The sequence below is a fragment of the Periplaneta americana genome, chromosome 3 (genome assembly GCF_040183065.1).
Source record: "Periplaneta americana isolate PAMFEO1 chromosome 3, P.americana_PAMFEO1_priV1, whole genome shotgun sequence".
NCBI classification, from domain to species: domain Eukaryota; kingdom Metazoa; phylum Arthropoda; class Insecta; order Blattodea; family Blattidae; genus Periplaneta; species Periplaneta americana.
In genome coordinates, this window is record NC_091119.1 from 8,673,267 (window position 1) to 8,688,747 (window position 15,481).

The window sequence follows — 15,481 nt, forward strand, 5'->3', positions numbered from 1 at the left end:
GGAGGGCTTGTTCTTCTTTAAAAATATGAATATATATTTGATTTTGCGATGTTTGGTGACATTTGGACTTCATAGTTGGCAGAACGTTTTTGGTAGTTTTCGTCAGCCATGTTGGATTTTGCCCGTCTTCTAGGAAATTACCAATATTTGTTATGCATAACATTCAAACAGCTATACTGTCACATCCTTGAAAATTGGACATTTGTTTCTATAACTTTTTTACCCAGAAGAGTTCATACTACGACCTCCTAAAACATTTACTATTCTTTGTGAATATCTCTGTACAGCAAACGAATAAATTATGGGTTTACTTGATTATAGGATATCGTTATTGTTTTTATGAGAATTTATGTTGGCTAGATTGTAGAATGAAGTGAAGTGATATTATGACGTCACTTTTTGGATGGAAGTTGTTAGGTTGGTAGATTTGTAAATTTTGTTCGTGGTTGGTATTCATGAGGTTTGAATGGCGTACCAGTTAAGAATGTGTTTGGATCTGAGAGGATAAAACTTCTTTGGATGGTGAGCGTTTTATTTGTTTTTTATAAGGATGGGTTTTCGTTTGCTAGGGTACCGGTAGTAATTATGTATCGAGGATAATGTTTAATTTATTTATTGCAGATATATGTTTTTATTTTTGTTGGTTTTGTATATATGGGTGTGTGTGTGGATCTGTTCGTTGTTTCTGTTTAATGTTTATTTGGGGTTCAAAATTGCGCTCTTATCCAAAATACGATATCACCAATAGAAGCGGGGTATCGGGGCTAGCTCCGATGATGATCCGACGTGTAGCACATGATGCAAAAAGCGGGGTATCGGGGCTGCAAGTCCCGATGATGCAGCTCCGATGATGATCCGACATGTAGCACATGATGCAAAAAGCGGGGTTGCAGCCCCGATGATGATCGTTGAGGTGATATTTTAGTGACATGAGATGAATATATGTTTTGAAATTGTTTTGCTGATATTAATAATAATAATTAATAATAATAATTTATTTAATCTGACAGGATTAAGGCCATAAGGCCTTCTCTTCCATCCTACCAGATAGCACATATAAATACAAAAAAGAAATACAAACACTGATGAAAATGATACAAATTAAGTTAAAGCCCTATAGAGGGTCAACAGAGTCAAAAGTACATTATAGTGCTCTCATCGAGCTAATGCAACGAAAAGAAAGAAAACAGAGATAGCTATGATATTGATAACTGACAACAATAATAATAATAATAATAATAATAATAGCAATAATAATAATAATAATAATAATAATAAATACATTACATATTAATTTTCAATTTTACAACAGCATAGTTACAATATTTACTATATGTCATGGGTTAACCTGTGTTCTATTCTGGATAAGGTGGGTGCGTCATATTCGAGGATGGGATGTTTGTAATTGATTTGGTGATATCGTATTTTGGATAAGAGCAGATGGGTTATATTTCAGAATGGGATGTTGTGATATTGGTTTGCTGATATCCTATTTTGGATAAGAGCGGATGGGCTCTGTTCCAGTATGGGATATCGTGAATTGTTTTGGTGATATCGTATTTTGGATAAGAGTGAATGGGTTATATTCCGTAATGGGATATCGTGAATTGTATTGGTGATATCGTATTTTGGATAAGAGTGAATGGGTTATATTCCGTAATGGGATATCGTGAATTGTATTGGTGATATCGTATTTTGGATAAGAGCGAATGGGTTATATTTCAGAATGGGATATTGTGATATTGTTTTGCTGATATCCTATTTTGGATAAGAGCAGATGGGCTTTGTTCCAGAATGGGATATCGTGAATTGTTTTGGCGATATCGTATTTTGGATAAGAGCAGTTGGGTTATATTGTAGAATGGGATATCGTCAATTTGTTTTTTAAATTTTTTTAGATAGTTTTATTTATTTATTGTTTTGGTTTACGTCGGCCATGTTGTGACGTCATTGGCGCCATATTGTGACGTAATAGTTTGTCCAACTTGACGAAAATTAAGTGATATCCTATAGTAAATGAATCCCAACTTTTTTACCCAGAATAGTTCATACTACAACCTCCTAAAACATTTACTATTCTTTCTGAATATCTCTGTACAGCAAACGAATAAATTATTTCATTATTTCAGTTGAACTTACTTTAAGCAAATCTGATGAGCAACGTATGACCAGGACTTTGAAAGTAACACCTACAAAAATCGATTCGGTCAACATACAATTTAAGAAAGATAAAGAAGAGACCTCCAAAGAGAATTTTGAAGTGGTGGCATCTGAGAAGAAGACCGAGTGCGCAAATGCTATAAGAGACAGTGCTCGCTCTAGACTTCAGAGACTGGGAGCTTTATACGCAGGTGGGCACCAATTAGCTTGTTAACTTGTAGCTATCATTTGCTCAGCAGATATTGTAGTAAGAAAGAGGTTGTAGAGACAGTGTTTGTTTCAGAGTACTCTGCTGTGAAATAAGCAGGGGCCAGAATTTTAATTACGTAAAAATGTTCAAGTAAACAAGTTAAATTTTTACCTTATATGATTACAAATTATGTGTAGATAATGTTACTTACTTACAAATGACTTTTAAGGAACCCACAGGTTCATTACCGCCCTCACATAAGCCCGCCATCGGTCCCTATCCTGAGCAAGATTAAACCAGTCTCTATCATCATATCCCACCTCCCTCAAATCCATTTTAATATTATCCTCCCATCTACGTCTCGGCCTCCCCAAAGGTTTTTTTCCCTCCGGTCTCCCAGCTAACACTATATGCGTTTCTGGATTCGCCCATACGTGCTACATGCCCTGCCCATCTCAAACATCTGGATTTAATGTTCCTATTTATGTCAGGTGAAGAAAACAATGCGTGCAGTTCTGCGTTGTGTAACTTTCTCCATTCTCCCGTAACTTCATCCCTCTTAGCCCCAAATATTTTCCTAAGAACCTTATTCTCAAACACCCTTAATTTCTGTTCCTCTCAAAGTGAGAGTTCAAGTTTCACAACTATACAGAACAACCGGTAATATAATTGTTTCAGATTTTTTGACAGCAGACTAGATGACAAAAGCTTCTCAACTGAATAATAACACGCATCTCCCATATTTATTCTGCATTTAATTTCCTCCTGAGTGTCATTTGTTACTGTTGCTCCAAGATAGGCCTATTTGAATTTTTCCACCTCTTCGAAGGATAAATCTCTAATTTTATGTTTTCATTTCGTACAATATTCTGGTCACGAGACATAGTCATATACTTCGTCTTTTCGGGATTTACTTCCAAACCTATCGCTTCACTTGCTTCAAGTAAAATTCCCGTGTTTTCCCTAATTGTTTGTGATTTTCTTCTAACATATTCATGTCATCCGCATAGACAAGAACCTGATGTAACCCGTTCAATTACAAACCCTGTCTGTTATCCTGATGTGTAGATAATGTAGGATAACAAATCTTAAAATTTAACAAGTTTAATATTGACACTGTACAAGACTCTTCTAGCATTATTCTGCAGATTGGGTGAAAAAGAATACATATATTTGCATTACCCAATTATTAGCATGTTAACGAACTTCATAATTAAAGCTAATCATATTTTTGTATGCATAAGTGGCTGTAATTATATTTTGAAACAAAAGTTTATAGTGTTTTGAAATATCAATTTTATTGTATGTAATGATAAAGTAAGGCATAAGGTCGTCACTGTAATTTACTCTTTGAGAGAATGACCCCAAGAAATCTTCATCAGTACAAAATGGTCCAATGTGGAGAAAGTTCCAATGCAAGTAATGTGGTTAATAGTGTACTGATTCAATATCCTGATGTATCAATATGTTGTTGTTTTCTAATGCCAGGCGTTTGACAATAAAGTCATTTGACTTCTTGCACTCCAATATTTTTCAAAGATATTATCATTGGTCAGCCACTGAAGCACAGATTTTGAGGTGTTCCGAATCCATTTCTTGGTTTGAGTTGCACAATGGGCAGTTAGGGGACTGATATATTCCAATTCTGTGCAGGTGTTTGGCCAAACAATCATAGCCTGTTGCCAATCTAAATGCAGCTACAGACGATTTTCGTGGTAAATCTGAAATTAACTGTGGATTATGATGCAGAGAGTTCCATTTTTTCCCTTGGGATCGTGTTATCAAATTTTGTTTGTTGAAGTCTAAATATGTAGATTTAATAAATCTTTTCACAGAGTAATACGTAGATTTAGTAACAGGTGTGTAAGTAGCAGTGCTGCCCTTCTTTGCTAAAGCATCTGCATTCTCGTTTCCCAGGATTCCACAATGGGATGGTATCCATTGGAATACAATTCTTTTATTGAGTGTTATTAATTGAGAGAGCATTTTAGTTATTTCTGCTGTTTGAGATGAAGGTGTGTGTTTAGAGACTATTGATAGAATAGCTGCTTTGGAGTCTGACAATATAACTGCATTCTTAAATTTGTTGATGTGGCATAGAAGATTCCTGAGACTTTCACTTATTGCAATGATTTCACCATTAAAACTTGTTGTTCCATATCCAAGAGATCTATAAAGTGAGAAGAGACAGCACGTAACACCTGCACCGGCACCTTGTTCTCTGGAGATCAAGGATCTGTCGGTGTATAAATGAAGCCAGTTTTGTGGAGGATACCTAATATTAATTGTCTCTAAAGACAATTGTTTCAGTATTTGTGTTTACGTCTGATTTCAGTATTTCTTCTGTTAAATTTAGATTATATTCTATATTTAATAGAGTTAAAGGGTTCGGTTTAATTTGTAAGTTTTCTTTTAAATTCAGGATATTGATTTTCTGTTTTAATTCTTGAACAATGGATATGAAACTTTTTTGAGTTTTCAATCTACAGAGAGGACTGTATGAATGCCAATTGTTTCCTGGTAATCTGATAAGTTTTTCATATTGAATTAGTGCTTTTTCTTCTATTGTCATTTTGATGCTGTTAATATTAGTGAGGAATCTCATAGAATCTATTGGCGTTGTTTTGATTCCACCAGTAATGAGCCTGAGAGCTTGGTTTTGAACACGTTCCATTTCGTTTATGAAAGGCGAAGTAATTAAAATTTCTCCGCAGTATGTCAGCACTGGCTGTATAAACAGTTTGTATGTAGTGTTCAAAGTCTTTCTAGAGCAACCCCATTTCTTTCCTGCTAGTCTTTTCAGAACGGAGAATCTTTTACGAGCTTTTTCAGAAATGTATTTCAAATGGTTGTTCCATGTTAACTTACTGTCGAAAATAACTCCAAGATATTTGGATTCATAAGTCCTAGGAAGGTGTTGGCCATTGTATTGGATATTGAATTCTCTTTCTTTTTTACCAAGTGAAAATATTTGGTAGTTACTTTTGCCTAAATTGAGTGTCATCAAATTTGATGTATTCCATTCATGTAGTTGATTTAGAGCTTTAAGAGCAGAATTTTGAGTGAGTCTGACAATATAACTGCATTCTTAAATTTGTTGATGCAGCATAGAAGATTCCTGAGACTTTCACTTATTGCAATGATTTCTCCATCACATTTGAATAATATTATTAAATGGCTATTTAAGACATTTGAACCACATTGTTGGTACGACCTTTTCCTCTATTGGATCTTTTTTTTCTGTGATCACGTATCATTGAAAAGAGGTTGGAATAATAGTTTCCTTCTCACAACGTATGTTGAAAGTAGTAAATTTGTAAATGAAGAATTGAAAGTGTGTGTGCCTACTGTATATGTGGATAATATGTAAATTGTACTTATATTAGAGTTTATTTCTGTTTATATTTTACGAAAGTGGTTATTTAACACAGATACACAGCTGTCTTCTCCTATCCACAAAACTGAAGGCAGTTTCAGTGCAGAACAAGATGAAGGGGAGGAAGAGGAGACACAGCAAGTGAAATTGAAATCTGGGAAATCAGGAGTACGACTGGCAAGATTTGCGTTGCTTGCTGACACTATCAAACACTGGGAAGACGACCTGAGTCACCCTTCTGTTCCATCTTCAAGATACGTATGTAACACAATGTGCAATATGAACGCCATTCTCTGAACTCTCTCAGTTTGCATATTATGAAGAAAATATATATTAGTAACCTTTTTTTGTAGAGCATGGGAGTCCACATCTGTGGAGTAACGGTCAGCGCATCTGGCCGCGAAACCAGGTGGCCCGGGTTCGATTCCTGGTCGGGACAAGTTACCTGGTTGAGGTTTTTTCCGGGGTTTTCCCTCAACCCAATACGAGCAAATGCTGGGTAACTTTCGGTACTGGACCCTGGACTCATTTCACCGGCATTATCACTTTCATTTCATTCAGACGCTAAATAACCTAGATGTTGATACAGTGTCGTAAAATAACCCAATAAAATAAAAAAAAATAGAGCATGGATTTTTGTGCATTGTCATTGTATTGTTGTGTGTTAGCATACAAAGAGAGGATGAAAATGGAGAATATTGTGTTTTAATGAAATCCATACACAATTTATGAATAAGTTTCAATACATTTAGATTACATAGTTGGTCATCTGTTCTTACTTCCTGTTTTACTGCACCAGTTGCCATTCATATTCCATCAACCAGAATAGTCGACCTGGTTGGTGAGTTGGTATAGCGCTGACCTATGCCCAAGGTTGCGGGTTCGATCCTGGGCCAGGTCCACGGCATTCAAGTGTGCTTGAATGCGACAGGCTCATGTCAGTAGATTTACTGGCATTTAAAAGAACTCCTGCAGGACAAAATTCCGGCATATCCGGCGATGCTGATATAACCTCTGCAGTTGCGAGTGTCGTTAAATAAAACATAACATTCAACCAGAATATAGATACATAACTGAGCCTAAGGCAGTAGAATCAAATCCATCTTCCATTTTTTAGTCTGTTTATATTGTTATTAGAGGTATTGATTTAAGCGACTAATTGAACAAATTAACCTATTAATTTTAAAATATGATTAACCTATCAAACGTGTTTTTAATCAATTCTGCAAAACCCACAAAATCCCCCCCCCCCCCACAGCATCACAGGGTTCAAGCTCTGATTGAACTCATATTTTATGTAAAACATTATGCCAAGAAGTTGAATGCTGGTGATCTTTCTTTGCAGATGTTTTTCGGCCTCTGTGAACTCTCCTTTGCTTCCTCCTGTTTTCGGTAGTTTTCTTGCTTCTGTGTGGCAGTTAGTCTTGACATTGTTATGAAATCTTCTTAAAAATACATTTTTTATTTAACAAATTTAATTTTTGCTTATTGTTAGGAATCATTAAAAGTTTCGTAAAGAGTATTAGTTCGTTAGTGTATGTTGAGTGATTCACGTGATATTAATGCCCAAGTGCATCAACGTCGGTTAGTGTAACCACCAGTTAAAATTGTCATCTAACCTCTGGTTAAGCATTTTTACATTGGATCGACCTCGGTTACGACTTAAATAGGAGGTTAACCACAGTAATCTATAACCGGCCATTTTCGAGCGGTTAAAGGAGATAACCAGTGGTTAGTAGAGCAAGTAAAGCAAAATGGCGGCCAGAGCCACAGATGTTTACTTCGAAGATGATTATTATTGTACAGTACTTGAATTACTTGGATAGAGCGTGGGCGTGAAGTTTCTTTAGTGGAAAGAGAGAATCTTTACGAGGAATTAGGTGACAGAAAATTTCAGGAGGGATTTTGTTTATCAAAATCTACAAATGGCTCACTTGCAATAATTCAAAAACAGTCATATTTCTTCTGTTGATCAGCTCCTTATGTTAAGATTCTATGCAACTGTTATTTTCTGTATTTTAAGAGGGAATACTTGAATATCTCTTTCTCTGTCACTGGCTGAACAAAGAGAGGTTATGGATGAATCTTAGGATAATGAACAGTAACCTGGTGTAAATGGGATCTTGAGTCGTACACACATTTCTACTAATCTTCTGCATCCTTTTCCTTTATGGATATTCCTTCTTTATTATATAATGTATTTAAATCTATTAAGTAAGTCTATCGATACTTAACCTCACATTGGGATATAATCATTTTTGCATTCAATTTTCTATTTTGTACGATTTTAACCTAACAGCAATGAAAAACAAAGAAATGCAACTTGCAAATATAACAGCGCCCAAAGGCAAACAAATGCAACGCGAAAATGTAGGACATGTTCACTTCGATGTAGAACGGAGTTAGCGCAGTCGTTTTTAGATGTTGACTATTACCTTTGCTGTGGTATGAATGCTTTCCTTTAGTCATTTTGTAGAAACAGTGTACCATCATAGACTTTGCTCTGGTTAAATGAAGTGTCAGCTAACTATGTTTAAGTAATCGTTGATTATGAATGGTGCACAGAAATTACATTTTAACCATGGTTACTGTTTAACTGTCGTTTCGTAATCTATGATTACGGCGTTTTTAACCGATGTTGATGCACTTCGCCATAAGTGTTTAAATGGTGAGAGTAAAAATCATTGACAATTTTGACATGTCCTAATTTTGTCGGTTTTCAGGATTTTTCAATGGTTCTTTTTTTATTGTCTTCTTTCAAACAGTATATTGCTCATGGCTCTAGTCAAAGTACGCACAGAGTATTGTGAACAAACGTAGATAACTTGAAAGTCACTTTTATATTAAAACCTTTGGGTGCAATGCATGTACAGTAACAGGTGAATTGGAATGTACTCTTCATTTCATCTGACTTGGTATAATTTCCATTAAAATATTCCGCTTGTAATGTCTTGACAATTCAATATGCTGATCCTCAAGAGTCATGTCAAATTTATTTCTGTATAAAGTTGAAACTACGCCAAGCCCTGACACAGGAAAGTATCATCATCATCATCATCATCATCATCATCACTGTTATTACTGTTGTTTTTGTTGTTGTAATGACAATTTTCTTTTCTAGGTAGTTTTATTTCCTTTTTCTTTCTAGGGATCAAATCCAGATAAAGAAAATACAATTGAAGATGATTCTGACTCTTCCAATGAAGAGAAAACTGAGAATATCAAGACTGGAAACAGTAATGTTCCAACTAAACAATATTGCAAATCTACGTCACAGATGCCTGAGACAAAACGGATTGTGTGGGATGAGAACACAATTGCAAATCTTGTAAATAAGTATTGCATTTACTACTCTAATTGTAATGCTGTGCTTCCTGAACTTAACTTTTCTACCTTGCATTATCTGAATAATGCTGTTTCTACGTACCAAGCGCTTTAATTTAACCCTTTCATGTAATAATGTTACATTGTTTTTATTGCAATGACATCTTTAAATGATAAATTTGTTGTAAATGCTTTGTTACAAGTATACTACTATAGGTTAACAACTGGCAAAACTCTGCTATGGGAGGTTACTATAGTGAGGGTCACATAAGAACCGTTCCTAAACAGCAAATATTGCCGTCTTGTCAGTGTTGCCAACTGTTACCAGATATCACATGATCCTACGTACTAAATTACTTATTTACTTACAGTACTTTATGTTGAAAGGTTCTAAATAATTCAATAATTAATTATTAGTATGTTCAAATTTCACTACCTTTCAGTAACCAGCTCAGAAATCTAGTACAATTTTAATTTCATGGAACTCCAGTACCGACAAATATTGTCGATATTTGTCTCAGCTGCCAACATACCAGTTTCAAAATCACTACCATTTGTAGTATTTGTCAGTATCGAAATTCGGAACGAAGTTGGCAAAAGAAAATACAACCTGCAAACTAGAAAATCACCACAATCCACTAGCATATGTAGTAATGGGGGGAAAATGGTTAGGTTTCACCCTTGGGGTATGAAGTAAGCTGACCCGGACTATAAACCTTACCGCTGCGCTGGAGGCGAAGTCGGAGTTTCCCTCCATTAATCTGAACCATTGTCAGTATTGATTGATAAGTCATCTGTTGCATCATGCTATCAGTTGTATCTGCTTTCACTGCTAAAAATCCAGTTTTAAATACTTACTAGGAATTAATTTCCTCGAAGTACTCCTATTTCAGCATTATTAATTTTCTTCTTTCTTACTATCCCAAAAGCTGCTTCTTGTGTTATAACTAGCTAACGGATTTCTAGGTGGTAAAAAAAATGGGTGTTTAGGACTTTATGAAAACTTAGATTTAGGATCGGGTTCGATCCCCATTGCCGGAGCGAGTTTTTCTCCTCTAATAACAATTGTCTCCAGTTTTAAGTTAAAACCATTAAAGAAATCCTATGTTGAATAATTTCGAGGAAAAAATTGTTCCGGGGCCGGGTATCGAACCCGGGACCTTTGGTTAAACGTACCAACGCTCTACCACTGAGCTACCCGGGAACTCTACCCAACACAAATCCAATTTTTCCCTCTGTATCTACAGACCTCAAAGTGGGCTGACAACCATCAAGCAACCAACATTGAGTGCACACTAGCTCTGTGTGGCTTAAATTGTGGTTTTCTGTTGACGAACAGTGACGTGTATTATGCAAATCAAGCTTTCAGGTATAACTCCCTGTGAAGTTGATTTGAATAATTTAGGGGGAAAAATTGTTCCGGGGCCGGGTATCAAACCCGGGACCTTTGATTAAACATACCAGTGCTTTACCATTGAGCTACCCGGAAACTCTAACCGACACCGACACCTCCTATGTTATCAGCAGCAAATGCTAATTTCCAAAGCCACATATTATTGTCTTTTTCGCAACTCAACTCAACAGTCAGATGGTATAGCGCATCTTTTGAAATTTTAAAAAATTTGAAAATATATAATTCATTCTTAGATTGCGGACTGTATAAAAAGAGGTGGTGGGCTGGAGTTGGCCCAAGGGTCGTAGTTTGCCGACCCCTGTTATAGGGTGTAAAGAGGCATTACTGTGGTATATAATTTTAGAGGTATATTTCACTGATGCTATTATTGCTGGGCTCCATGGTAGTTTAGAATATGTGAAAAACGTGTTTAGTATTAAAAATATTACTTAAGGCTTTTAAGAAACCTGGAGTTCATTGCTGCCCTCACATAAGTCTACCATCGGTTTCTATAAATAATACTAACACAAATTGTAACTTAATATTGTAACAAGGAAATGTTTATGATTAGAAGAAAAAACTACATTTGCACAAAAAATTATAATAGAAAAAATGATTAAGTTTTAATAATTCGACAAAAATATTGGTGAGTTAAAGTTCCTTCTTTTACCATATAAAATTCACTTGTACAGCTGTTGAGGATGGGAGCTAGGAAAAGGCAACCATCAGGATCATGAGCTGCTTTTTTGCTTTCCTTACAGGGCCCGAGAGCTCATTTGTAGTGTTGTTTATTTTGTCATCAGAATACTAAGAGAAATTGTGCAATAGTACTTATGATATGTTACATGAAGGATTTTCATACATAAAAAATGAATAATTTCGAGGGAAAAATTGTTCCAGGGCCGGGCATCGAACCCGGGACCTTTGGTTAAAGGTACCAACGCTCTACCAACTGAGCTACCCGGGAACTCTACCAGACACTGATCCAATTTTTCCCTCTATATCCACAGACCTTAAAGTGGTCTGACAACCGTCAAGCAACCAACATGGAGTGCACACTAACTCTGTGTGACTTTAAATTGTGTTTTTCTGTTATACCTGAAAGCTTGATTTGCATAATACACGTCACTGTTCGTTCACAGAAAACCACAATTTAAGTCACACAGAGTTAGTGTGCACTCAATGTTGGTTGCTTGACGGTTGTCAGCCCACTTTGAGGTCTGTGGATACAGAGGGAAAAATTGGATCAGTGTCTGGTAGAGTTCCCGGGTAGCTCAGTTGGGAGAGCGTTGGTACGTTTAACCAAAGGTCCCAGGTTCGATGCTCGGCCCTGGAACAATTTTTTCCTCGAAATTATTCAAATCAACTTTACAGGGAGTTACACCTGAAAGCTTGATTTGCATAAAAAATGAAGTTTTGAAAATATTCTGAAGTTTCATATCAATCATGTTTACAGATTTAATATTTTAAATAGAAGGGGAACATAAAAGAAGTTATTGTCTGTAACAGTTTTTGTTGGTAGTTTTTTTATTTTAATATTGGCAAGAAAAATGGTGGGGTCAAGGATAGTGGGTGTGGACTAGAATTGCTTCGTTATTGATCTGTTTGCAGGAAGCGAAAGGATTCACACGTACCCAGTCTAAATCCAGACTTGTGTATGATTATTCAAAACATTCTTCACAGGGTGATGGTAGTCGTGATAAAAAGTCCAGTTCTGCTTCACCCTCCACAAATAAAGGTCTGCCTAAGATGCCAACTGTTCTAGAAGATGAGTCCACTGTGGAGCAGAATACAGCCACATTAGAATCTGTGCAGGTAAATTATACCTCAAGAATAGTTCTGTAACAAGTCAGTCAGTTCTCTCGTATACTCATATGTTGTCTCAAATGTTCATAATTATCATAGAATCAGTATTTTACATTTTATAAATAGAGTTGGTTGTATTATAATAACAACAAATTTCTAGTGTTAAAATGAAAACTAAGTGGTAAATTACCTTAGTTGACTAGTTTCGACTTCGTGTCAGCCATCTTCTGAACTAGTGAGGGCCTTGCTTCTTCTGGTTTCGTGATTTGTTTTGCTAGTGGGTGTGTTTGTGTTTGGTGGTGTGGAGTTACATAAGGTGTGTGTTCTGAAATTTAGTTGTATATTGAGGATGTGTCGTGGGTGTGTTTTTGTGTGTCTGTATATTTCGTACTGTTCTATTTTTTTTTTTTTTTTTTAATTTAAGTATACAGAATAAAGAATATAATTACAAACAAGAGAAATAGAAATAAAATAATACAATCAATATAAAACAGGAGATACAGTAGTATTAACAAAATTTGAGACCGAATGAGCAGCGCTCGTGCTGGGTCGCAGTTCAGATATAATATTAATAGGCCTATAAGAGAATATAAAATAAAATAAAATAGGAAGTAAAATTAAAATTACAGTTACAGAAATTATATAATACAATATTAATATAAGAGAAATATAGAAAATAATAAAAGAAGATAAATAAATAAAATAAAATAATTTAAATTACAGCGGCAGTGGAATTATATAATATAATATTAACACTAGAGAAGAATAATATCGCATGTGAAAAGTATATATTTCAAAATTATAGAATACAAATATAATATAGGTTGATTAATTCATACACATAGGCTATAAATTTATTTAATCAAATTGAAGATATTAACACGTTTCTAATTTTCTTGTTATATGTTAGTGGGTTACATGTTAGAAGTTCTGGGTGTAATTTAGCTAAAGCATTGTACAACCGAGGACCAAAATTAGTGCTATGCTTTAGACCAGCAGATGTGAGACATTTAGGTTCTACTAATGTTGAATTAATATTTCGCCTTGTGTCGTAATCATGTGTCTGTAATATAAACTTATTACGATTTTTATGATAAAAATCTGTTCTAGTGTATTTAATTTCTGGTTTTTCGACCATACTGTAGTGCTGTGAGATGACAAGAACATTACCTGTGAGAGATGGCGATCTAGCAAGGCTATAATGCTGTAACACAGCAGGAGTGTCAGTCCCTTAGGTTTGACTTGATCTCTATATATACAGGGTGTTTCCGAGGTGGTGTTACAAACTTTCAGGGATGATGGCGAAGGACACATGTATCAATTTGAGATAAGGAACCCTGGTCCGGAAATGACTGAGTCGAAAGTTATAAGCAAAAATAGTTGTGTGGAAATGGAATTGTAATTTGGCACCACGTGCCCTCCTTCCCTTAACTTTTGGAACAGTCGTGGAAAGATGATATGGGCCAGATGTCTCCTACGTGGGTACTTGTCCGATACAATCTGTGAGTTTGTCTACTGTTCCCATTGGCTCATCCGTATTCGAAAATCAGGTCTGCTTATTCTGCTCTCGTGTACTCCTCCATTTCACTAGGACTGATCGACTGGACACTGCAACTTGTGCACATACACTGCTGTCTACAGACGTGCATATCAGGACCGACCATGTCCATTACACATTACGCTGTCTGCATTGCTGTAGTGTAGTTTCCTGTCCCCATCCCTCAGACAGCGCACTGAATGGAATACTGTAAGTACACAACGTAAACAACGTCAGATGAATACAGTATGCATAAATACACATAAATAAGGTGTACAGAGGAATAAAATTATTTCAATTCCACACAACTATTTTTGCTTGTAACTTTTGACTCGGTCATTTCCGGACCAGGGTTCCTTATCTCAAATTGATACATGTGCCCTTTGCCATCATCCCTGAAAGTTTGTAACACCACCTCGGAAACATCCTGTATATTACAAAATTGAACCCTTTCATTGTTTTGATTGCAATGACATCTTTAAATGATAAATTTTCTTTTAAATGCTTGGTTACAAATAGACTACTAGCACAGTCCAGTATATACAGCCACGAAGCTCAATACGTAGTAAATATGCATCCATAGATAGTTGCTAACCACTAGGATCGCTAATATCGCCTCATTACATACAATGTGAAATAGTACCGGCACAGTCTATTGTTTCTAGGACCTTAAAGGTACAGTCACACATCGCTACTTTTGCACCGCAACTTTTGTACTGCAGCTGCAAAAGTTGCGTGTTATGTTCACACGTAGCACGCTACTTTTCGTGCTGTGCAATCAGAGTGTTGAAAAAGTTGCAACTGGAGGTTGCGAGTCTATTCACACACAAGGCGCTACTTTTGCAGCCGCAGTCATGCTGCAGGTTTGCATCTCCGTGTTGACTTCTCAATATACATTTTGTGGTTATGTTCGCATTATTAAGAAACTCATGCGAAAGCTTACTTATCTATTATTTGCTTTTCTGTCGTATCTAGTATTCAGAAATTGACATTATTTTTACTATAAAGCTTTTAAAAACGCCTATATACTTAAATGATAACCAACAGCATATTCACGTAATCAATGTTGGCAACCCTCCTGTTTGGAACTACACTACGGAAAATTAAAAAAATGAATTATATTGTCAGCAATTATGCTCAGACTGTGTTGTGTATTTAATAACTGTTACAAATAATTTATTTTCATCACATTTAACATTAAAATACATCCAAGCAATAAAAGTATCATTGGCACATTTGGGTGGTAACACTGGTTGCAACTGCAGCAAAAGTTTCAACAAAACCGATATAAAAATGCTGCGGCTGCAACCCTGAGAACCCTGTTCACACGTCGCTACTTAGCTGCGTGCAGCAGGTTTGGCAGCCGCTACTTTTCGGGTTGCACCGTTGTTCACACGTCGCAGTACGAGAGTTGCGCAGTTTTTTGTACTGCAGCGCTGCAAAAGTAGCGACGTGTGAGCGTACCTTTACAACTCAAGCTTCATATATACTAGACTGTGCTACTAACTTCATTTACACTTCCAGAAAAATAAAGAATCCACTTATTGCTGCTATGTATTAGAACTTCAATTTATTATCTGTGTAGTAGATCACTTGTCTCTGTATTACATTTCCTTGATATTCTTATTTCCCCTCTCCTCTTTTCCAATTAAAAAATTTACGGATTTTTTTCGCAAAGACGTGTAACTGAAACAA

At 35.9% G+C, this 15,481-nt stretch overlaps 1 protein-coding gene and 1 non-coding gene across 4 annotated transcripts in view; one reads left to right on the forward strand and one right to left on the reverse strand.

Moving 5' to 3' along the window:
- scra (anillin, actin binding protein) overlaps positions 1-15,481 on the forward strand; it is a 69,679-nt gene that overhangs the window by 4,189 nt on the left and 50,009 nt on the right. For 2 of the 3 annotated variants that reach the window (XR_011331191.1, XM_069819973.1), the window contains exons 4-7: positions 2,130-2,351; positions 5,782-5,984; positions 8,875-9,054; positions 12,055-12,258. Coding sequence is in view for 2 of the 3 variants with exons in the window: in XM_069819973.1 (XP_069676074.1) it covers positions 2,130-2,351; positions 5,782-5,984; positions 8,875-9,054; positions 12,055-12,258 (809 nt within the window). In the remaining variant the exon portion in view is untranslated. The remainder of the gene's footprint in view (positions 1-2,129; positions 2,352-5,781; positions 5,985-8,874; positions 9,055-12,054; positions 12,259-15,481) is intronic. The other variant, XM_069819974.1, reaches the window with a different exon arrangement.
- Positions 11,338-11,410, reverse strand: TRNAK-CUU (transfer RNA lysine (anticodon CUU)). The gene has a single exon. It is a non-coding gene; the product is annotated as a tRNA-Lys (tRNA).